This window comes from Phocoena phocoena, chromosome 15 (assembly GCF_963924675.1).
Source record: "Phocoena phocoena chromosome 15, mPhoPho1.1, whole genome shotgun sequence".
In the NCBI taxonomy this organism is placed as follows: Eukaryota; Metazoa; Chordata; class Mammalia; order Artiodactyla; family Phocoenidae; genus Phocoena; species Phocoena phocoena.
The window spans coordinates 87,213,792-87,234,751 of record NC_089233.1 but is presented as its reverse complement, the minus strand read 5'-3'; the positions used below and the strand labels follow the sequence as shown (position 1 = coordinate 87,234,751).

Here is a 20,960-nt window from a genome sequence, read left to right as displayed (position 1 = left end):
ATGGCCGTGTGGGAGGCTGAAGAGCTGAGTCTCCATCACAAGGAGCTGCTCACGCCGCGTGCCCTCACTGGGGACGAGCACACAGACCCCCACGGCCAGCCCCCCGGAGTCCAGCTGTGCTGCCCCACCTGCCGGGCCACCTGCGGCTCCAGGGAGGCCTTCGAGAACCGCTGCTCCTCCCTAGAGCATACACAGATGCTGGCCTTAGACATGACAGTGCCCTGGAAGCGCTGCAGCCTGCCTACTGGGCTTTCCACGCTGGAGCTCTGTCCAAGGTAAGGATGGGGCGGTGGGATGCACCCACCTTCAGCTTGAACCAGGGTTCCCTGTCCCCTCTGTGTGGCCAGCACCTCCTCAGCCTCTGAGGGGTGGGGAAGGGAGGTCTAGGGAAGCTGCCTGTGCCAGGCGCTGTCTTGCAGAATTTATTCTTGCCCCCTCCCCCGCCCCCCAGGCCCAACCTCCGTGAGTTCGGGGACGTGTGCACCAAGGCACATTCAGAACGGGAGCTGCAGGAGTGGACCCAGCGCACCGGGACGGTGGCGTTGAGGGAGCACAGCCTGGCGGGAGGGGCTGGTGCCTTACCAGGCCCGGCCGCTGGCCGAATACCAGCGGAGCCGCAGTGAGGTCCTGGTGGTAAGTGGAGGCTGAGAGAGTGGCTGGGGGCAGGGCTGGGGCCAGGCTCCCCCGCGCAGCTGGCTGAGACCGCTGAAGGCGTATCTATGCACTGCAACCAGCCCCTGGCGCATCAGGCCCAGGAGAAGCAAACTCGGCACGCCTGGACCTTCACTATCCACTCTGAGGTGAGGGGTCAGCACGGCCAGGGGTGGGTCAGCTGAGGTCTGGGCTCTGCAGTAGCCTCTCCTGAGGCTGTGATTAGGCTGCCCTGCGGGGTGATTCTGGGGGGTGTCTGGTGCAGAGAAGGAGGGGCCAGGCTGGTCACCCTGAGGGCTCCACACAGCACCATCACCTCGCTCAGCGTCCACAGGGGCTCAGTGACCCCATTTTGCAGAGGGAGCCCCGAGGTTCAGAGGTTCAAAGAGGCCAAGGACCCTGCTGGTGTCACAGCCCGGAAGCAGGAGGGGAGGGAGTGTTCTGTGCACCAACCTGGGCCCTGACGGCTGGGACAGGGTTCAGGGGTCACCTCACCATCGTCTTCTCCCCCAGGCACCCCTGCTACACGTGGCCCTGCTCAAGCAGGCGCCGGGAGCAGACTTCTCACGGGTGGCCCCCAGCCCCTCTCCGGGCCAGGTCTTCATGCTGGGGAAGTGCTTCTGCACGCCCAGCTCCCCAGCCCAGTTCCGGGTTGCGGTGCGTGTGCAGAGCTCTTGCTTCGGCGCCGTCCAGCAGTGGGTGGTCTTCCACTTCAGCCACTGGGCAGTGCTGCTGAGGAAGCTGGAGCTGCAGCTGGGCGAGGTGCACTCCTGGGGGCTCTGGGGGACGCCTGGCCTTCCCGAGGGGCTGGCACACTGGCAACGGCCACGTGGGGCCTGGTGTGGAGAGGACGGCCAAGCAGGCAGCCCTGATGGCCACGTACAAGGTGCCTGCTCTGGGCCTGGAGCTCTGTCCTGGTGGCCTTGACCTGGGCCCATCTCCGCCGCCAGCTATCGGCAGAGGCTGCACCAGTGTCTCTACGAGGAGGAGGCGGCTCTGAGCAGCTGGTGGCCAAGTGGTAGGGGCAGGCGAGCAGGTGGGGGCGTGGAGGGGCCGGCTGGGCCGCGGCTCTGGCCAGCTGACCCGTGACCTCCCCACCAGGCCGAACCTTCAGGCCGGTATCCCTGAAGACGGCGCTGGAGACGCCAGCCCTGGGCATCCACTTCCCGCCACCGGGAGCGCTGTACGCGCAGGCGCCCATCCCCTCCCTGGTGCCAGACACGGACAAGGGCTTTCTGCTGAGCTGAGTGGTCAGCACAGCCCTCGTGGCCCCCGTGCCTGCACCTGACCTCGGGGTGCTTGAGGCGCCCGTGGAGACCCGGGCCAGCTCAGAGCGGACGCTGTGGCTGCTGCCGCCCGCCCACTACTGCGCATCCCTGGGGCTGCAGCCCGAGACCAGGCGGATCTTAGAAGTACAGTTCCAGATGGACCCGCTGGCCCTCCCTCACTGGCACCAGGCCGTTGCCCTGTGCCCTGCCCTCCGCCCGGCAGCAGCAGGCAGAAGCTGCCCGTGGCGGTCGTCACGGGGACCAGCGCAGGGGGCACGCAGCCCACCGCCCCGCCGCTGATCTGCGGCCCCTGTGACACACGCGGGACCTACACACTGGCCATGGCCTCCCTGGAGGTCCCCGCCAGCCCCACACCAAGGTGCTCATCTGTACGCACACTAACAGGTGAGCCAGAGCCACTCAGGCACGCCCACCACCTGCTCGCCGGGCCAGGCACACGCGGCTGTGATGGCCTCACCCCAGGACAAGAGGGGCACCTGGGGTCTGGGGCTCTTGCTTGTTCCTGGGGTCACTGGAGGCCTGGGCGGCTGGTTCCAGCACATCAGAGGATGGGGGCTGGGCCGGGGGGGCAGCACAGCCCCTGGGGCCGGTCCCAGTCACTCATCCTCGGGACGCCCCCGACAGTTGTCAGTGCTGGCCTGAGGACAGGGGACATCTGTGCTTCAGCCCCATTGCCCGGTCTCCGTTTGGGCCGTGGGTGCCTCCACAGAGGCCCTGGGCCAGGCAGGGTGGTGGGCAGGGGTGTGGCTTGGCCCGCCCAGCATTTCCTGGGGCGAGACTTGGGTGTTTTTTGAAGAAACAGATTCTTCACTTTACTGTGAGGTTCCATTTGGCCAAAAGCATCTCAGTTCTCCGACACTGGCAGCTGCTCAGGCTTAGGGTCTCCCCGTCTCTGCCCGGGGCTGAGTCCCAGCAGGCCTGGGGGCCCAGGGGTCCGAGTGGGGCAGGGCTCCGGCATGTCCTCCGGGTGTGCGGGTCCTGGGCGCCTGAGGGGCTGGGGGGCGAGGCCCTGGCTGCTGCCCCCCCATGGCTCAGGGTTATCCCCAGCTGCCTGGCCCCCACTGTGCCCTTCTCTTCCTCCCTCACGTCCTCCCCCACCACCCCGATGCCCTGCTATTGCCCATTTCTCCTCAGGCTCCGACCGTCCTGTTTCTCTGGGTCTGTCCCCACTGCTGACATTTGAGCCCCGTGGGGGCCAGTGCAGGGAGGGGTCTGACCGCCTCGCTTGAATTCTGGTGTCCATTTGAATTCAGGGCTGGACGCACAGTAGGTGCTTCAGCAGGCAGCTGCTGAGGCCCTCATGGCCTTTCTTCTCCCTGCCCCCCGCGTGGCAGCAGACATCTATATCGCCTAGCATTTCCACAGCCATGTCGGCAGCGGTCACCCCAAGGCCACTCCACTCTGGGTGATGGACACGGGCTGCCCACTGAGCCAGACAGACGCGGCCACGCTGCGCTACTGTTGCCTGACCAAGGACTGCCGAGAGGAGACGCACATGGCTGCCGAGAGGGGCCACGCCACTTTGCACGGGAACTACCGCTGCACCGAGGTCATCGTCAGCTTTGTCTCCTGCCACTTCTACGTGGCCAGGGGCAGCCCCATCCACGCCAGTGGCAAGATCCTGCTCCACCCCCAGCACTACCCTCTCGCCTTCTGCCACGTGGCGGGCAGCCCGGAGCACGACATGTCTACGACAGCTTGGCTGAGCACGGCCGAGGTCCTGCAGGTCATGGAGAAGGTGCAAGAGGCCTGTGACACCTGGCTCCACTGCTGGGGCGCCCGGGAGCAGAGGGCCATCTGCGCTGTGTCCCACGGTGCTCAGGTAGGCAGTGCCCGGGTAGCCCCGGATGCCCGGGAGAGCCTCCCTCCCCCACTCCCAGTGGGGAAGCTTGGCAGAGGACAGGGCACCGCCTCCCCGCCCCATGGCCTGGTGGACCTGTGTGCCCCCAGGCTGGGCCTCCTCGGTCTCAGTTTCCTCTTCTGTACGAGGGGCTGAGGGATTCACCTCCCAGGGCGTGGGGGCCAGGATCCCGTTTTCGTCGGGGCCGCTGTGCTTTTGGGGCCCCTCACTGCACACTGAGAGCTCACCCGGGCCTGCTGACCTGGCCGTGTGTGCCCAGGTGGGCACGCTGAGGCAGGAGCTGAGGAAGAGGAACCTGGGCCGGGTCTCTGTGTGCAGCTTGGAGATCCTGCCAGGTGGGTGCTTGGTGCTGGGGAAGTGGGCACCCACCCTTCTGGGTGGTGGTGCTGACCATGGTACACGCCCACCGGAGCCTCTGCTGAGCCCGGGGGCACCTGCCCTGGAGCTCTTCACGGACGCTCCCATGCTCAACAGCGTCACCGTGCCCAGTCCCAGGTGGTGGCCGTGGGTGACGCCGTGGCCCTCCGCTCCCTCGGGGCCTGCAGCCAGCTCTGGACGAGCTTCCTCGGTGCGTGCGTAGAGCATCGCAGCATCCGCCCCGGGGCCCTGTCTCTGGGGCGGGTGGAGCAGAGCCTGGTCCAGAGGCAGCACTGGGCCCAACGAGCAGAGAGCTCTGTGGCAGCGGGGGCCGGGGACCCATCCCAGAGGAGGGGCGGGGGAGCCCTGCGCCGACAGCTCCACCCTGCGGGAGCTCCTGGATGGGACCCGGAGTGTGACCGTGGCCGTCTGGGAGGACGGGCTGCTGGACACCTTCGCCAGGCCCTTGTCCCCCTGGCCGATGCAGCAGTATGTGAACCTGCCACGGGCCACACCGCAGAACTGCTTCGCGGGCATCGCACACGGTACCACCGCTGCACTTTGCAGCAGGAGACCTTCGAGCGGGGGACCGCCATCCCACCGGGCGATGAGCACCACGGCCCCATCCAGGTCAAGGGCCGCCTGCACCACGGGATGGCCTTCGCGGGGGACGAGGTGCGGGTGAAGGTCCACAGTGAGGGTTTCACAGAGCCGCTGGGCCACGTGGTGAGCGTGTTCTGGAGGGGCTGCCGCCAGCTGGCCTTTGTGTGCTGCGTGGACGAGTGGGACCCCGCGTCGTGACCCCCGGCGATGGCTCTGTGACCAAGACCTTTGTGCCTGGGCTGAAGGACCCGCTGCGGGTGCCCGTCTACCGCCTCCTGCAGGGCCATGGGCAGCACGTGGGGTAGGAGCAGGTCTCGGCGGAGGCCCGGCGCCGCTGGCTCTTCTGAGCGCGTAGGCCTGTGGCGGCAGTGCTTCTACTACCTGCTGGGCGGCGTCCTGAAGGTGCTGCCCAAGGCCACCACCTGGGAGCAGAGTCTCCGAATTCCAGAGCTGGAACATGGGCTGAAGTGGGGAGCCTCATCCGACCCAGCCTTGGTCTCCGAGGCGCTGCAGATTGCCACGCGGAGCTAAGCCGGGTGCCCAGCTGCTGGGAGGAGTGCCAGCGTTTCCTGATCTTCACCGTGGACGCCCAGGGCACCTGCAACCTGGACGACGCGCCCTTAGCGTCCGGGGCCTGGGCCCCACGTACGAGGTGGCCGTGCACATCGTCGACGGAGCCAGCTGTGTGCCCAGGGATGGGGCACTAGACGTGGAGGCCGGTAGGCGGGGCGGCACACTCTACGCCCCTGACCGGGAGCCGGTGCACGTGCTGCCACCAGCCTCTGCCGGGAAGCGCTGAGCCTCCTGCTGGGCCGGGACCACTTGACCACCTCCCTGTTCCTGACGGTGGAGAAGGACAGCGACCGGCTCAAGAGTCTGCCCTTTGTGCCCTCCGTGATCCGCTCTGACCACCAGCCGTCCTAAGAGGAGGCCTGCCTGGACTCCGTGGACGCCTGCATGGCAGCCGCGTGCCACTTCGCCCAGTGCTGTGTCAGCGCCGTCTGCAGGACAGCTGCCGTTACAAGCAGCGGACGAGGACAGCCCGCTCGGCTTCCGCGCGGCCCACGTCATGGGCAGGGAGTACAGGGTCTAGTTCACCAGCCTGGTGGCCGCATTCCTGGTGGATGACGAGTCCACAGCAAAGGTCACGCCTGTGAGGTGGCAGCTTGCACCCAACCGCTACAGGCTCAGGGCCCTGTGGGACCGGACCCCTGCCCCGTCCACTACCACTGCCCGCAGCTGGCCGAGCACGCCCACGGCCTGGGGAGCTGCCCGGGGCTGCGGCTTATGTGGCGGCGGTGCCGCATTTACTCGGCGCAGGTGGCTGGGCCGTGCCCCCTGCTGCCTGGCACCCTGCTTGATGCCCACACACGTCCCGTGGATGCTGCCTTGTAAGCTAGCGAAGGAGCAGCGCCTGCCCGAGGAAGCTGCCCGGTTCAGGAGCAGGGCGCCACGGAGCCCAGGCCTCGGGAGCCGGGTCAGGCGCGCCAGAAGGAGCTGGGCAACGGGGATAGGCTGCAGCTGCGGCTCAGTGCCACCCTGCAGTGTGGGCTCCTGGCGCCGGCCCTGCAGCTGTGGACCGTGGCGCCTGGCCTCGGCCTTTGACTGGAGCACGTAGATCAGCCAGGGGCCTGCTTCTCGGGCCACGTGCCCCATGTCGCGTGCAGCCTCCGCCGGCCTCAAGGACCTGGACGTCCGGCAGATCCTCGTGGACGAGGTGGGCACGGCCACTGAGCCCAAGACCCTCATCCTGCTGGTGAGCTTCTCACAGGCTAAAGTGAGTGAGGCGAGCAGTGAGCTCGGTGCTTGGGCAGATGTCACCGGGTGTGGCCTCCCGCCCGGGGTGCAGCTTCATGGTGGGGCGGTGACGGCCGTGGGGGTCAGGACCGTGCCTGCCTGTCTCTCCAGGTGGTTCAGCTGCGGCCTGTGGTCAAGAATGAGCAGCTGCAAAACCTGGGCCTGGACGGGTCTCTGTTCGAGAGGGAGCACAGGGGCGCCCTCCCACCGGACACGCAGTACTGCATGGTGAGCAGCTGGACCCTGGCTCACGTACTTGCCTTACAGCACGAGGGCGTCTCTGCTTTCCCTTCTGTGGAGTTCTACAAAAAGAAATTAAAGACGTGGCAGGGCCTGAGGCAGCCGCCCAGCATCCCGGGCCACTTGAACAAGGAGGGCTGCTCTGTCATCTTTGGCGATGTGTGGAGCCCTGAGGACAGCCTGCTGGTGTTGACGGACCAAGGGGGCAAGGATTCCAAGGCCAACAAGAGCAGGCGGCAGTTGTGGTGTCACGGCCGGACCTTCCCTGTTCCCCTTCGCACAGGGAGGGCTCCCTGGCGGGGGAGGCAGAGGCGTCGAAGGAGCCCAGGGCGTGACAGGCACCAGGGCTGGCTTCACCCGCACCCCCTGGTCCCTCAGGTCTGCATCACCAAACAGCTGACCCTGAGAGGGACAGTGGACCCCGAGGACATCGCCATCCTCGAGCCCTACCATGCCCAGGTGTCGGAGATCAGAAAGAGACTCGAGGAAGCTGGTGTCACCGGCGTGACCGTGTGCTCCGCCACCCAGAGACAGGGTGAGGCTGGCGGCAGCAGGGGCCTCACCACGCCCCCCAGCCCCCACCGGGGAGCGAGCGGCGCGACGCCCTGGTGAGCACCATCTGCGCCTGCCTGGAGAGCGGCCTGGACCCGTGGCACGAGGAGCTGGCTGAAAAGTTCCTGGGCCCAGGAGGCGCTCTGCGTCATCGGTAAGCGCTGCTAGGTGAGGGAGGGCTGGGGCCGCTCCCCGGGGCGAAGGGGCACTCGGTGGGGGCCTCCACGGACCCTCCCCCCACTGGCAGGAGACCAGCTCCTCCCGCACTGCTGCTGCCCGCTCTGGAGTGGACCCCTGGACACCCGTGAGACCCAGCGCGGTCTGGTGCTGCCTGCCTCCTGCAGGTCCCGGGGGGCCGTCGTGTCTTCCTGGAGACCCCATCCGCCCACCACCCTCAGGCTGCCAGGACAACGAGGGAGAGCCCTCTGCTGCTGCTGCCTGGGGGGGCCCCTCTCAGCAGGATCCCACGTGCTTTCAGTGCTCATTGCCGGCCACCTCCCAGCCGCCCGCACCCGCCTGACTGAGCAGGGATCACGGAGCTGGCGCGGCCAGACACAGTCACCACCTCCTTGTCTTGGCTTCTCCAGGGCTGGGAGCAGGCCAGGCCGCACCTGGTGCACAAACTTGGGAGAAAGGAGGTAGGGTCTGTGATCCCACCCTCCCTGCTGATCTGCGGTGCTGGGACATTGGTGACAGGGAGCATCTTGGGGGTGGGGGGGTCCTGGCCCAGCACGAGACCTGGTGTCCCTGGGAAGGTTTGGGGTCAGAAAGGGAGTCGTGTCAGGGCTGCTCCTGGGTCTCTGGCCGTCCCTACCCACACGGGGTGCCGTCTGTGGGGCTCACTTCATTTTTTTTTTTTTAGTTTATTTATTTGCTTATTTTTGGCTGCGTTCGGTCTTCATTGCCGTGCGCAGGCTTTCTCTAGTTGCGGCGAGCGGGGGCTGCTCTTCATTGCGGTGTGCGGGCTTCTCATTGTGGTGGCTTCTCTTGTTGCGGAGCACGGGCTCTAGGCACGTGGGCTTCAGTAGTTGTGGCACGCAGGCTCAATAGCTGTGGCTCGCGGGCTCTAGAGCACAGGCTCAGTAGTTGTGGCACACGGGCTTAGCTGCTCCGCGGCATGTGGGATCTTCCCGGACCAGGGATCGAACCCGTGTCACCTGCACTGGCAGGTGGATTCTTAACCACTGCGCCACCAGGGAAGTCCCATTTAAAAAAAAATACACCAAAAGCCAGTGTCTTTTACTGGAACAGGGTCCTCAGCCCACACTCAAGGAGGCCTCCCTGGAAAAGGTGGCCTTTTCTCTGCCACCACTGCCCCGTCTGACTCAGACCCACAGCCCTGTGTCCTTCAGGGGCTGGTGCCCTGAGAGGGGAATCAGATGACAAGACCCCTGCGGGGGTGCAGGGCTGTGATGGAGGTGCCCCAGGTGGCTGTCATGTGCTCCACCCAGATTTCTGCAGCCCCCCTCACACCCTCAGGCCTGCTCCCAGGTCAGGGCCTTTGGGACAACCTGACCGGGTGTGCATTTCTTTGCAGGATTGAGGACCTTCACCTGCCCCTCAGGGTGCATTTTTGTCCTGCCTTCTGTGGAAACCTCTGCCCCCGACCCCAGCCCTTCCCGAGGCAGCTCTGACCTTGGAAACCGCTCTCAGTGCAATTCCACTTCCCCATGGCCTCTGTGCAGTGGCGACAGCCCGGGGGGCCCTGCTCCAAAGGGCACTTCTCTTTTAGGGCAGCCACAAAGGCATGGGGAATTCTAGGGTCTCCCGGAAAAGCGCCAGAACAGAGAAGGAGCAGATGCCCCGAGGCAGGGAGCCAGGCTGTCATCAACCTGGAGTCAGGGAGGGCTTCCGGGAGGAAGAGGTGTTGAAGCCCCGGCTGGACCGCGGTCAGACAGCTGCGAGGTGGGGCCGAGGGCAGGGCGGAGGGCGGGGCCTCGTCGCGGTGAGGGCCAAGCTTTTAAGTCTCAGGCGCGATTTGAAGCCTGCGGCCGTGTGTGCCAGGCAGCGAACGAGTCCAGATGAGAGAGAGGCCAGCGAGGCATAAAGCCGCGGGCACGATGGGGTGGGGCGGACGCGGACCTGTGCCCCGGCCTCCACGGCCACACCGGGAGGGCGCTTCGGAGCCGTCCGCAGCCGGGTACCTGCGGTGGCACCGCCTTACCCGGGGAGGTCGCGAGGCGGGGCCAGGGGAGGGAAGCGCCAACCCCGAAGTTCCTCGGACGGCGTGCCAGGCCCCAGCACCCACGGGCAGCTCCCTTGGCGAGCCCTCACCCCAGCGTGCGGGTCTCTGGATCAGTGTGGCCCAGCACAGACCCACATCTCTGGTCCCCTCGCCTCTCCTGCCCTTCGCCCCTCCCCAGACTTGTCTCTGCCATGCCCCAGTCTCTGCTGCTCCGGACATTTCCTTGGAGCAAAAGCACAATGACTCCGCCCGGGACCCCCGGGAGCCGTGGGACAACTCCATCTGCAGGACATCCAGGAGGGAGCCCCTCATAGCCACGCGATGCCACAGATAGCATGACAGTGTGGCTGGACCCCCTGGGTGGCATACAACCGCACGCAGGTGGCTGGAGAGGCCTGGGAGGGGAGCTGCAGGCTGAGACCATACCAACCCTGCAGAGGACACTGGCCATAGCTGGGGTGCGTGGTGCTGGGCCTTTCTGACCCAGTTAAGGTCCCCGCCTCACCAAACCGCTTCTCAGTGGGGGAGGGGCCCTGTTCCTGACCCCTGGCCCCGGCCACACCTTATCTTCTCAGGGGCCTGCTGTCCTAGTGATCATTACTGTGTGCGTACGGAAAGCTGGTTGGCAGTGTACTGAGGGCGGCTCTGGCCTTTTCCCGTGGACAGTCCTCCTCGGCCGTAGCCAAGGTACACGGTGCTGTCCCCCCTGGACCCGAAGGGCCAAGCTGCTGGAGCAGGTAGATGCCGATGACTGCGTCGCCTTCAGGAAGTGAGCGGGCTGCTGGCCGAGCTGGGGGCACACTGGCGGGCAAGGACAGACTCTCTAGGTCGCCCGTCTGGGGCTGGACACCAGGAGCGGGTGGGGAGGGGCGATGGGCTGCAGGGAGGCCCCCCCGCCAACAGGAGGTATGCATTTGTGTGGGTCTGGGGGGGGGTTACCCTACCAGGCTCCCTTGCTAGGACCCTAACCCACCTCGCAATGGGGGTTCTTCAGCTCCTTTTGGGGAGAAGAGAGTACTTTTATTTTCATTAAAAAATAACAACAAAATGTCCTTTTGGCCTTGGGCCCCTGGCCTCGATGAAGCTGGGGCTGACAGTACTGGGCCTATCTGTGCCTACAGGTGGCGACTGCCCCCACTGGGGTCCGCGCAGGACCTGGGGGTATTGCCCTCCCTGGAGGAGTCCCAGCGTAAGAGGCAGGAAAGGTGGCCAGAGCCTGTGCCCAGGTGTCACAGCTGGTGGTTGTGATGGGGATGGGGGAGGGGCTGGGGCTGCCACCTGGCAGAGCCTTGGAGCAGCTCTCCTCATTGGCAGTGGCAGCTACGTGCCAGGGCCGAGGCTTCTTGCTCCAGGGGTCAGTGTCCTGGAAAGGCCAGCCTGGGGCACCCCCTAGAAAAGGAAGCAGGAGCGGGGGGGGCAGGGACTTGTGGGCGGGCTGGGCTGAGTCAGGAAAAACGCTCACGTGGCCGCCACCTCCTTTAATAAGCAAGCAGGTTTGTTTTTTCAATCGCCTATGCGTGTTTATACTCCTCTTTATTAGTGCGTAAGTATTAAAAAACCATTTCTAGGAAGGTGTGGTCAGGGCCGGGCCTAGCTTGCCCAGCCCCCGGGGGGCGGGCCCTTCAAGGGCCCTCGGCCCGGTCTGCAGGGTGAGGCTGTCCAGCCAGGGCTCGTACACCAGCGTGTAGCCCTCCACCCTCTTGATGGTGAACTCGTAGGAGCGGTTGGGCAGCAGGTTTGGGACGTCGAAGGCGTAGGCGGCCACGGGGGTGATGCTATACCGCACGTGCTCCTGCTGTGTCTGTGGGTCCAGCAGCTTGTAGCGCAGCTCAAACTGCTCTGGCGCGGCCGGCTGGAGCGTGACAGACCAGCGCAGGCTGGCCCAGTCCTGGTGGGCCACTGACTCCTCGCGGTCGAACGTGACGGGCGTCTTGGCGCTCAGCGTGACCTGGAGGTTGGGGATCTTGGTGGCGTTGATGTCAGACACCAGGCGGTGTTTGATGTGCAGACGCCCTGGCACCATCGTGGCCAGGAAGCTGTCCATGACGTCCGACAGGTCTGCCAGCCGCTGCTCCACGAGCCCCCAGCCCGCCAGGAAGGGCTGAGGGTCCGGTGACTCGAGCAGGGCGTCCAGCTCAGAGCGGCCGCGGCCCAGCTGCTCCAGCAGCTCCCCTAGCAGCAGGAGCTGGATCTTGGCCTGGGTCGCGCCCACCTTCTTCATGCGCTGGAACTTCTGGGGCTCGATGAACTGGAACGTGGTGGGCAGCACCCGCGGGTTCTGGTCGCCCAGCGCCAGGTGCTTGGGGAGGATCTCGATGTAGAAGGAGCACTTCCTGAGGAGCTCCACGCGGGCGTGGTGGCGCTCGAGCAGCTGGGGGCTCAGGTCCACGGTCAGGAACTTGCGCAGAGTGTTACGGCGCTCCGCGTAGGTCCGCCACGTCTCGGGCTCTAGCAGCTGCCGATCTCCGGCCTCCCCCACCTCCTCCTGGTCCAGGAGGCACGGAGGGCTGTCCAGCTTCATTCTGTCTGGGTCCAGGCCTGTCACCTGCAAGTTCACGGTCTGGGAGCGGCGGGTGGAGGGGCCGGTGTGAGCGGGACGGTCAGACCGGCCTCTGCCGCCCACCCAGGGGCTCACTCGGGGCAGTGTTTGTGTGGGGGTTACTCCAGGCCCACTGGCCCCCACGCTGGGCCCTCTAGCCTGCTGGGGGGCGCGGGGAGGACTTTGTGGGGAGGGCTCGTCTCTCTGGAAAGAGGCTGCTTGGAGGGCCAGGTGAGCAGGCTGCAGGTCTAGAGAAAAGCGGACACCGTGGGGCCAACACGACACACTCTACTGATGGTTGTTTGTGATGACACAGGGCAGGGCTGAGACGGGCGGGGACTCTGGGCCAGGGCGGCCCGTGCGGAAAGCCCAGCCACTGCCCAGCTTTGCGGCCGTGTCTGAAAGGGGGTCACGCTGCTCCCCGGAGCTGTAGACAGGATTCGGTGTGATCCTGTCTGAACAGCACCAGACCCCAGCTGGGGACACCACTGTCCCGCACACCTTCCACCCCCCACTACAGGTGCAGAGCAGATGACCGGGGCCAGGCCCAGGAGGCAGGGTGGCTGCCGGCCTCAGCTCTGAGAAGTAAACGTGCCAGTTCCTGGTTACCGAGCCCTGCTGTGTCCTGGGGCCTCAGGACCTCCATGAGCTCACTGAGTCCATGAGAAAAGCCCCTGAATGGTTACCCTGCCTCACAGGTGGGGTGCCTGAAAAGCTAGAACAGTTCGTAGCTTGCTCTCAGTCCAGGCTTCTAGCCCACCGTAGACCCCGGAGCCTGAGTGTCCTTCTGCACCCGTCCCCAACCTGGGTTCCCAGCTCTGGGTGTCTGTGGGAGGGGCCAGTGCACCCCACAGCTGGGCATAGCTGTGCTCCCAGGCTGGCAGGCCCTGACCACAGGGCTGGGGCTCCTTGCAGAAGGGACCAGCATCCCCGGCTGCTGTCCCAGGTCCCAGCCACCCCCAAGGGCAGTGAGACAGACTCAGTGGCTTCAAGGGCTGGACGAAATCCAAATGGGAGTTGAGAGGCTGAGTGACCCAAGGCTGCTCTGCTACGGGGCAGAGTGAGGCTGGGACCCAAGGTGGTCTCCCCCACCGAACGCCAGGCCTTGACCTTCCTGGGGCAGAGGTGGCAGACCCCGGTCCTGAGCACTGCAGACAGGGTATCTGGGCTGAGGTGCAACTGAGACCAGGACCCAGGACTCCTGCCCTAAGTCCTGCGGTGGCCGGAGCCTGGGGCAGATTCAAGCTGCTTCTGGAGGGAACTCTAGCTCCAGACCTGGCTACAGGTCCGGGTCCGAGGTGTTTCCAGATGCCCACCGTCTCTCAGGTGGAAAAGGCAGAGGGGCTGCTGGTGAACTCCTCCAAAGAAGCCTGTCCTGGCCCCCCTACCCCGGACCTACACCCTCCTCGCCTCCGAGACCCCTTACGACCCCCACCCGCGCCCGCCTGCCCACCTCCGCCACACCACCCTAGCCCTGCAGCCCCCCGCCCGCCTCCCCGCGCCCACTTGCCTTTCGTCCTGCAGGCGGAGCGGTGCTGCCGACTGTGCGCTGAGCCGCGGTGCCCAGCCTTGCGCCGCGGCGTTCCGCGGGTTGCCATGGGGACCGCGGGCCTTTGTGACGTCCCGCCCCCCGGGGGGTGGGGGCGGGGTGGGCGGAGAGCCCAGGGCGTGGGGGTCGGGCGCCCTCAACCTGAGGGGCTGCGGGCAGGTCGCGCGGGGCTCGCTCCCCGCCCCAGGACCCGACTGAAGGAACCAACGAGTCTCAGCCCCCGGGCCCGCCCCCAGGTTTCAGCTCAGACCGTCCAGAGGCTTCGCTCCCTTCCCTGGGAACGTCACGGCCTGAGCCCCGGCCGGGATGCCTCTTCAAGCCAAAGGACGCCACTTGCCTCCACCCCCTTGCAGGTCAGTGGTGGGGACCCTTCCAGGATAGGGTGTCTGTCCCTGAGCTCCCCTCCCCCCAGGGCACGCCCACCACTCCCGGTAACCTCACTCTTGGGAGGAGGCTTTGCCGGGCTAAGCGCCCTTCAGATGTCCTCTGGGTCCAGGCCTGGGAGGGGGTGCGTGGGCGCCCTGGGCGCTAACTCTGTAAGTTGTAGCTGTTGTGTCGTTATTTAGGGGTCTGAAACGCAAGAGTTGGATTATTTGGAAAGGGGGTGCTATCTGAAGGTTGAGAGGGAGGCTGGCACCTGGGAAGTGGTGAGAGGAAGCCGCCCGCAGCCCTGCGGCCCACCCACAGAGAGGGGCTGGGCGGCAGAGCAGTCTCCCCTCCTGCTCTGGGTCAGGCATGTCCTGGACCTCCGCCATCTCTGGCCCCATCCCTGCCAGTGGGCCTCTCTCAGCGCCTGTTCACAAGCGTCCCCTCCGTCCGGTGCGGGACCAGCAGACCGTTTGCCACTACAAGATCTGGTGGCAGGACGGCCAGTTGCACCTCAACGAGGCTGTGTCCTTCCCCAACCTACCCAAGCTCGTGGACCACCACGAGGCCCAGAGCCTGTCCCACGGCCTGTGGCTGACCTCGCCCCGCCGAAAGGTAGGCCCCTGTCCCCAACAGGGACTCAAACCCTCGGGTGGAGGTGGGTGTGGGTCCTGACTCCCTGACTGGCTGGGGGACCCCTGGGAACACTCAGCCCAGGGACTCTGGCTACGTGGGAACCGTGGTTGTACAGAGCCGGGCGCGGGGGGACGGTGGGCAGGGGACGTGTCCTCCTTTGCCCAGTCACTCTCACCCTTGGGCCAGCTAGAGGTCAGCTGTGCTCCTGCTGCGTCCTGAGTCTCTGGGCTGGTGGGAGCTCGGGCCACGTGCCCAGGCGAGCAGCCAGACGGCAGTTTTGTGTGGGTGGCAGTCAGGCCGGTGTCGCTGGCCCAGAGCAGGTGCGGGGGAGGGGTGGTGGTGGCGTTAGTTTGCAGGACACAGCAGGGGTCAGCCAGGCTTGGGGCAGTCCCTGGGAGAGCCTGGCCACGTGCCGGACACTGGGACCCTCCCAAGCAGGACGTGGCCCTACATTTGAGGATAGACCAGGGGCTGCCTTCCCGAGGATGGGGGCCCCCGCCCCGTGTCCCTGCAGCGTGCGCTGGAGCCCCTGCCCCACTGTGACGATTGGGAGAGGCCGCGGGAAGAGTTCACACTCTGCAGGAAGCTGGGCTTCCGGCTACTTTGGGGAGGTCTTCAAAGGGCTCTGGAAGGACAAGGTCCGAGTGGCCATCAAGGTGATCATCTGAGGTGAGCGGGCTCCAGGCCAGGGACTTCTGGCTTTACTCACGGGGGTGGGGCAGCCCAGCAGCCCTGGGCCCTGACGCCCTCCCTGCCAACCACTCGCCGCCCTAACTTGCATCACCTGTGGCACCTACCGCAGTGTCCGGGTGGCGTTCTCCTTTCATGCTGTTATCTAAATGCATTTATCTTAAAAGGGAATTTTAAATTCTTCATATAAATGGAAGGAAATCCATTAAAATAAGTAGATCACTAGAAATCTGAAAAGGTTCATTAAAATCTTCTTGGGACCCACCAGAGGTTGGGATCGCCCACTTCAGAAACCAGGGGCCCAGGGGTGCGAGGGAACACACTTGGGAGGGGGTGTCCCAGCTCCACAGCTGGCTCGGGCAGGCGTAAACCACATGGGGGTGTCTGTGGTCCCTGGGGTGTGGGGAGAGCAGCTGGTGGGCACAGCGGACCCTTGTGTGAACAGCGGGGGCTAGGCTGTGTCTGCCCTGGCATCCTGGCTTGGGAGCTGGGGCGTCGGGGAGGGCGCCTGCATTTCCTGAGCCGCTGCTGCATGCGGGCGGGGGGGGGGGGGGATGGGTGGGACAGGGGCTCAGCTCCTTCGAGGGCTGCACCCAGCAAGGCCGCCCGCCTGCCCCGACAGCTGAGCTTCTGCGTCGGCACACGTTCCAGTTGGAGATCCAGGCCATGAAGAAGCCGCGGACAAGCCCATCCTGGCACTGTGGGGGACCCTGGGTACAGCATCACAGAGCTCCTGCCCAAGGGGAGCCTGCTGGAGCTGCTGCGGGGTGGGGGGACCAGAATGACTCGTGCCGCTGGAGGGAACGGGAAACAGGCACAGAAAGAAAAAGAACCCCCCCCCCCCCCCCCCCCCGCCTGCATGCCATTCACCAGACAGCCTGGGATTGCTCATCAGCCTTTTCTGTTTTAAGAAAGGATTTAAAATATCTTGTGATAAATGTACCATCCGTTCATTGCAGGGATTTGACAAAATACAGATAAGAACAAAGACAAGAAAAGCCACTCATCATTCCTACACCTACGGTGAACTGAGGCCATTTTAATCGAACGCTTGGCGTGGCCTGCCCCCCCCCCTTCTGGAACACACAGGCGTGGTTCTCACTGTTCTCTCTTCCTAGAAGGCACTGTCCCTCCTCCTGGTGTTTGCTTACATGCTTACACACCCGCACTCGCACACGCGCGCTCACACACCACGTATCTCGTTGCTGCGCAGACCTCATCATCCGTGACAAGCCCCGGTGTTTCATTAAACACCCAAACCAGACGGTCGCAGCCAATTCGTGGATGCAGCCCAATTTCAGAGACGCTGAAACAGGAAGAAACGTGCACCGTAGGATACATGACACCCAGTATGCACATGTGTGTATCTGGGGCTATACTTTATTTATTTTAATATCTTTATTGGAGTATAATTGCTTCACAATGCTGTGTTAGTTTCTGCTGTATAACAAAGTGAATCAGCCATATGCATACATATGTCCCCATATCTCCTCCTTCTTGCGTCTCCCTCCCACCCTCCCTATCTCACCCTGGGGGGTATATTTTAATACGGCAACATTTGCAGTGCTTTTCACTTGATCATTGCAAGCAGTTTCCTGTATCACTAATTGTTCATCAGAAATGAAATCCTGACGGTCTGTGCACCACCACGTGGATGTGCCACGTCCACTCAGGTGCCTGTTGAAACCTTTTGAGGTTTTTAACCGTGTAAATAACGCTGTGATGAACATCTTTGTACATACGTCTTTGCGTTCCTATTGCTTCAGTGTGGATTCCCAAAGGAAATTCCAAAGGGTATGTATGGACTGTGGTAGCTCTGATACCTAATAGCCCTCCACAAGGGATGCAGTGGGTCCACAGTTCCAATTTTAAACCAGGCCATCTGCCCTTTGTCCCAGCCCCACCCCTGAGTGCAGGAGTCTGCAGAGAGGACTTGGCCCTGGCTGGCCCCACTCACGCTGGCCTCCCCTGGCCTCTGCAGACTCCGATGAGAAAACCCTGCCCATCTCGGAGCTGGTGGGCATTGCAGCACAGGTGGCCGAGGGCATGTGCTACCTGGAATTGCATAATTACATCCACAGGGATCTGGCCGCCAGGAACATCCTCGTGGGGGAAAACAACAGCTGCAAAATCGGGGACTTGGGGCTGGGCAGGCTCATCAAGTTAGGGCCAGGGGAGGGCGGAGAGCAGAGGGTGCCGGGAGCTGGAGGTTCCCGTGGGCCTCCCGCCCTCAGGTGAGATGTGGGCTGTGGAGCCCAAGCTGGGTCTTCTTTTTTTAAAAATTATTTTATTTTTGGCTGCATTGGGTCTTCGTTGCTGCATGCAAGCTTCCTCTAGTTGGGGTGAGTGGGGGCTACTCTTCATTGCGGTGCGCGGGCTTCTCATTGCGGTGGCTTCTCTTGTTGCAGAGCACAGGCTCTAGGCGCGCAGGCTTCAGTAGTTGTGGCACGTGGGCTCAGTAGTTGTGGCTCGCGGGCTCTAGAGCGCAGGCTCAGTAGTTGCGGCACATGGGCTTAGTTGCTCCGCGGCATGTGGGATCTTCCCGGACCAGGGATCGAACCCGTGTCCCCTGCATTGGCAGACAGATTCTTAACCACTGGGCCACCAGGGAAGCCCCCGGAGCTGGGTCTTAACGGGATCAGGAGGCTCCTGGGAGGGCAGTGCAGGTACTTGGCTGAGTCCAGGAGGACAGCTACACGGGGCCAGCTCGGGCGCCCAGCGGCTGGGGGCAGCACAGCAGGGCATGGTGCGCAGGTGGCAGGGCATGGGGGGAGCGGGCCCAACCCTCACTCGCCCTTGCCCAGTGTCCTGCTTCCATGCTCAGCCTGGCCCAGCAGGCAGGCGATACCAGCACCTCCGGGACTCTCAGTCACACGCTGAGAAATTGAGGGGTTCCTTTAATCGTGATGCCCCAGAGCTAAGTGTCAGCCATTCCAGTGTGCTCCTCGAGCGGGCCCCAGCGTCACGCCAGCTTGGCTGCTAACCCACCGCCCCTCCCGGTGTCTCCTTGCAGCTCACTTCTAGAGAAACTCTGCCCCTTGTCCTGGGAAGCTCTCTGCTGGGTTTTGCGACTCTGGTCCTCTGGGGCGGGGCCTGTTGGGGCGGGTTCTGCCTGCTCAGCTCCGGCAGCACGGGTCCCAGGGAGCCCTGACGCAGTGTGGGTCCCGACCGCACACTTGCCCACCAAGCACTGGGCTCCCGGAGCCTGTCCATGCTGTGGGGAGGGAGGGTGCAGGCGGCCCCCAGGCCCGCCCCCAGCGTGTCTGATCGCAGAACGTCTACCTCTTCCAACCACAGCATCCCTTACAAGTGGACTGCCCCCGAGGCACTCTCCCGAGGGCATTACTCCATCAAATCTGACACCTGGTCCTTCGGGGTTCTCCTCCATGAGATTTCCAGCAGGGGTCAGTCAGATGCCCTGTCCAGGTACTGGGCACCCAGAGTTGCCAACTGCGGGCAGGGCGGGAGGGGGCCGTCACCTGGACATGGCCCCTGCACCATTCACTGGGTGCCTGATGCCTTCCAGGCATCACCGTCCAGAGGGAGGGCGTTAGAAGTGAGTGCCAGGGATGCAGAGGGCGAGGGCACAGCCCAAGGCTTCCTGCGGGAGGGAGGGCGGCACTGGCCTCCCTAGTCCCTCTTGTCCGGCCCGCCACAGGCATGTCCATACCTTCCTGAGGGTAGAGGCGGGCTACCGCATGCCCTGCCCCCTGGAGTGCCCACCCACCACACACACAAGCTGATGCTCTCGTGCTGGCACAGGGACCCCGAGCAGAGGCCCTGCTACAAAGGGCTGCGGGAAAAGCTCTGCAGCCTCAGAAGGTACGAGAACCTGCTCTGAGTCGGCCGCCTGCTTGCCACTGCCTGAAGGCCAGGCCAGCCCTCGTGAGGGGCCTGAGCAACCTCGGATCATGGGAGTGGGCTGACCCAGATTTACTGAGGATTTACTGAAGGTACCAACAGCTCCCAGAATCAACCGGACACTCCCGAGAAGGGGCTCGGGCAGCCCTGGGCCCACCTGTTGCCCAGTGCAGCCAGGAGCTGGGACTGCCCCTTCGCCTGACACCAGCTCCTGGAAAGTGCTGGGACCTCCACAGCCAACACCTGCCCTGGGGCTCCAGGAACCAGGTCGCCCCTCCTTCTAAGGGAGTGGACCTGTCCCTGGTCCTGACCCAAAGCCCACCAGCTGTCAGGACCAGGGCTGAGCTTCCCTGGCCGTGCGTGGTGGGGACCTAGGCTTTGGCTGCACTCCCTTTGCCCTCTGGCCTTGCCTGAGACCTGGATATAAGGGGGTGTGGACCCCCCAGTCCTCTGTGGAGACAGGGGCACTGACGCCTCTCCCCGGGGCCAGCCGCTGTTCCTATCCAGCTGCCTCGGCAAACGGCAGCTGCCCCCGGGGGGTCTGGGGGGCCACGTCTGGACACTGTGACCGAAAGGACTGGGTGGGTCAGGCTAACTGTGCCTGGACACACTGAGGGCGGGCAGGACAGAAGGTGCAGCCTTTGCGGGCCACGAGCCACCCATATGCCTTGGGATGGACTCCTGACTCCCGTGACTTAAGAGCGGAGCTGGGGCGGGGTGGCCAGCTGAGCCCAGCCCACTAACCAGTGGAGACCACCCCTCTAGGCCCCTGCCCTCACACCAAGCCTCTGTCCGCTCCCTCACTGAATTGCCCTCTCCTGACCCCCAGGCCCCGGTCAGTCTCTGCCGGCCAGAGGCATGTGGACGCCACCAGCCTACCCCCCACGCCTGCCCCCAGGAGGCCAGCATTGGATGAGAGCACTCCCCAGCCACACACAGAGCTCCCAAGTAGGACTCTGCACAAAGCTGGGCTGCCCCGGGTGGGGCGCCGTAGAGCCTCCCACACCCCCTTCCCCTCACCCTTAAAGTTTTGGCTGCCGGGGGCCCTGCCCAGAGTGTGCCTTACAAGAGGCTACAGGAGACGCCGCCCTTACTGGAAGGCACGTGGGAGAGAGCAGGGCGCGTGAGCTGCTCCACACCAGGTTGAGGATGGCCTCCTCGAGGGCACCGGGCCCGCGTCTGAGGGCGCCAGGCCCCGCGTCTGAGGGCTCCGGACCCAAGCCAGAGACCCTGTCTCCTGCCGCGGCAGCAGGGGCCGAGGCGGGCTTACTCAGAGGACCCCGACCTCAGTGGCTGCCCTGGGACTGCCTGCTCTCCCCGGCTCCCCAGGATAGCAAGGCACCCCACCTCTTCTCAGATACAAGGCTCCACACTCACCGGAGCTGTCTGCCCACGTGAACCGGAGCCAGATCTCAGAGGTGGCCCGCTAGGGAGGGACCCCAGGAGGGCCCAGGAAGTGAGAAGTTTGAGGGGTTGGTGACTTCTCCCGCGGGGGTGGGGGTGGCATGGAGCTCACACACACACCACGTGGCTGCTGGCTGCTTGTTTATTTTCTACTCGGTGCAGGGCACAGGTTAGAGGGCGCCGGGAAGGCTCTCATGTGGCTTGGATAGTAAAGAGTGGAGTTCTCTCAACTTCCTTTTTGGTGTTTTGCTGTTTTGATATTAAAAACCCAACTGCTTGTGTTGGCTGCAGCCTGATCACTCTCAGGGAGGGGAAGGAGGGGGGCTCTGATGAGCCCAGCGCCTGGGGAGGAAGCCCGCCCGGCAGCTGGTGGTGGCCAC

At 64.5% G+C, this 20,960-nt stretch overlaps 3 protein-coding genes across 3 annotated transcripts; 2 read left to right on the top strand and 1 right to left on the bottom strand.

The window, feature by feature from the left end:
* Positions 1-10,783, top strand: HELZ2 (helicase with zinc finger 2). Its single transcript, XM_065893331.1, is given in 36 exon segments — positions 1-275; positions 452-544; positions 546-633; positions 693-800; positions 1,165-1,418; positions 1,420-1,574; positions 1,577-1,666; positions 1,753-2,101; positions 2,143-2,276; positions 2,279-2,324; positions 2,572-2,576; positions 3,275-3,762; positions 4,061-4,277; positions 4,280-4,476; positions 4,523-4,670; positions 4,673-4,948; positions 4,951-5,104; positions 5,106-5,272; positions 5,275-5,375; positions 5,378-5,534; positions 5,537-5,740; positions 5,743-5,787; positions 5,790-5,960; positions 5,963-6,399; positions 6,431-6,538; positions 6,670-6,786; positions 6,826-7,021; positions 7,024-7,043; positions 7,177-7,331; positions 7,382-7,444; positions 7,446-7,504; positions 7,598-7,654; positions 7,879-7,988; positions 9,083-9,255; positions 10,254-10,304; positions 10,657-10,783. Coding segments are annotated over 36 exon segments (5,595 nt in total).
* A 316-nt stretch (positions 10,784-11,099) lies between these two features.
* Positions 11,100-13,672, bottom strand: FNDC11 (fibronectin type III domain containing 11). The gene is made up of 2 exons (XM_065893329.1): positions 13,585-13,672; positions 11,100-12,322 (listed from the first exon to the last, which is right to left on the bottom strand). The coding sequence occupies exons 1-2, from the start codon at positions 13,670-13,672 to the stop codon at positions 11,100-11,102; spliced, it is 1,311 nt and encodes a 436-aa protein (XP_065749401.1).
* A 686-nt stretch (positions 13,673-14,358) lies between these two features.
* Positions 14,359-19,156, top strand: PTK6 (protein tyrosine kinase 6). The gene is given in 9 exon segments (XM_065893328.1): positions 14,359-14,604; positions 15,140-15,217; positions 15,219-15,294; positions 15,938-15,996; positions 15,998-16,082; positions 17,297-17,483; positions 18,589-18,723; positions 18,950-19,043; positions 19,046-19,156. Coding segments are annotated over 9 exon segments (1,071 nt in total).
* Positions 19,157-20,960: the final 1,804 nt, after the last annotated feature.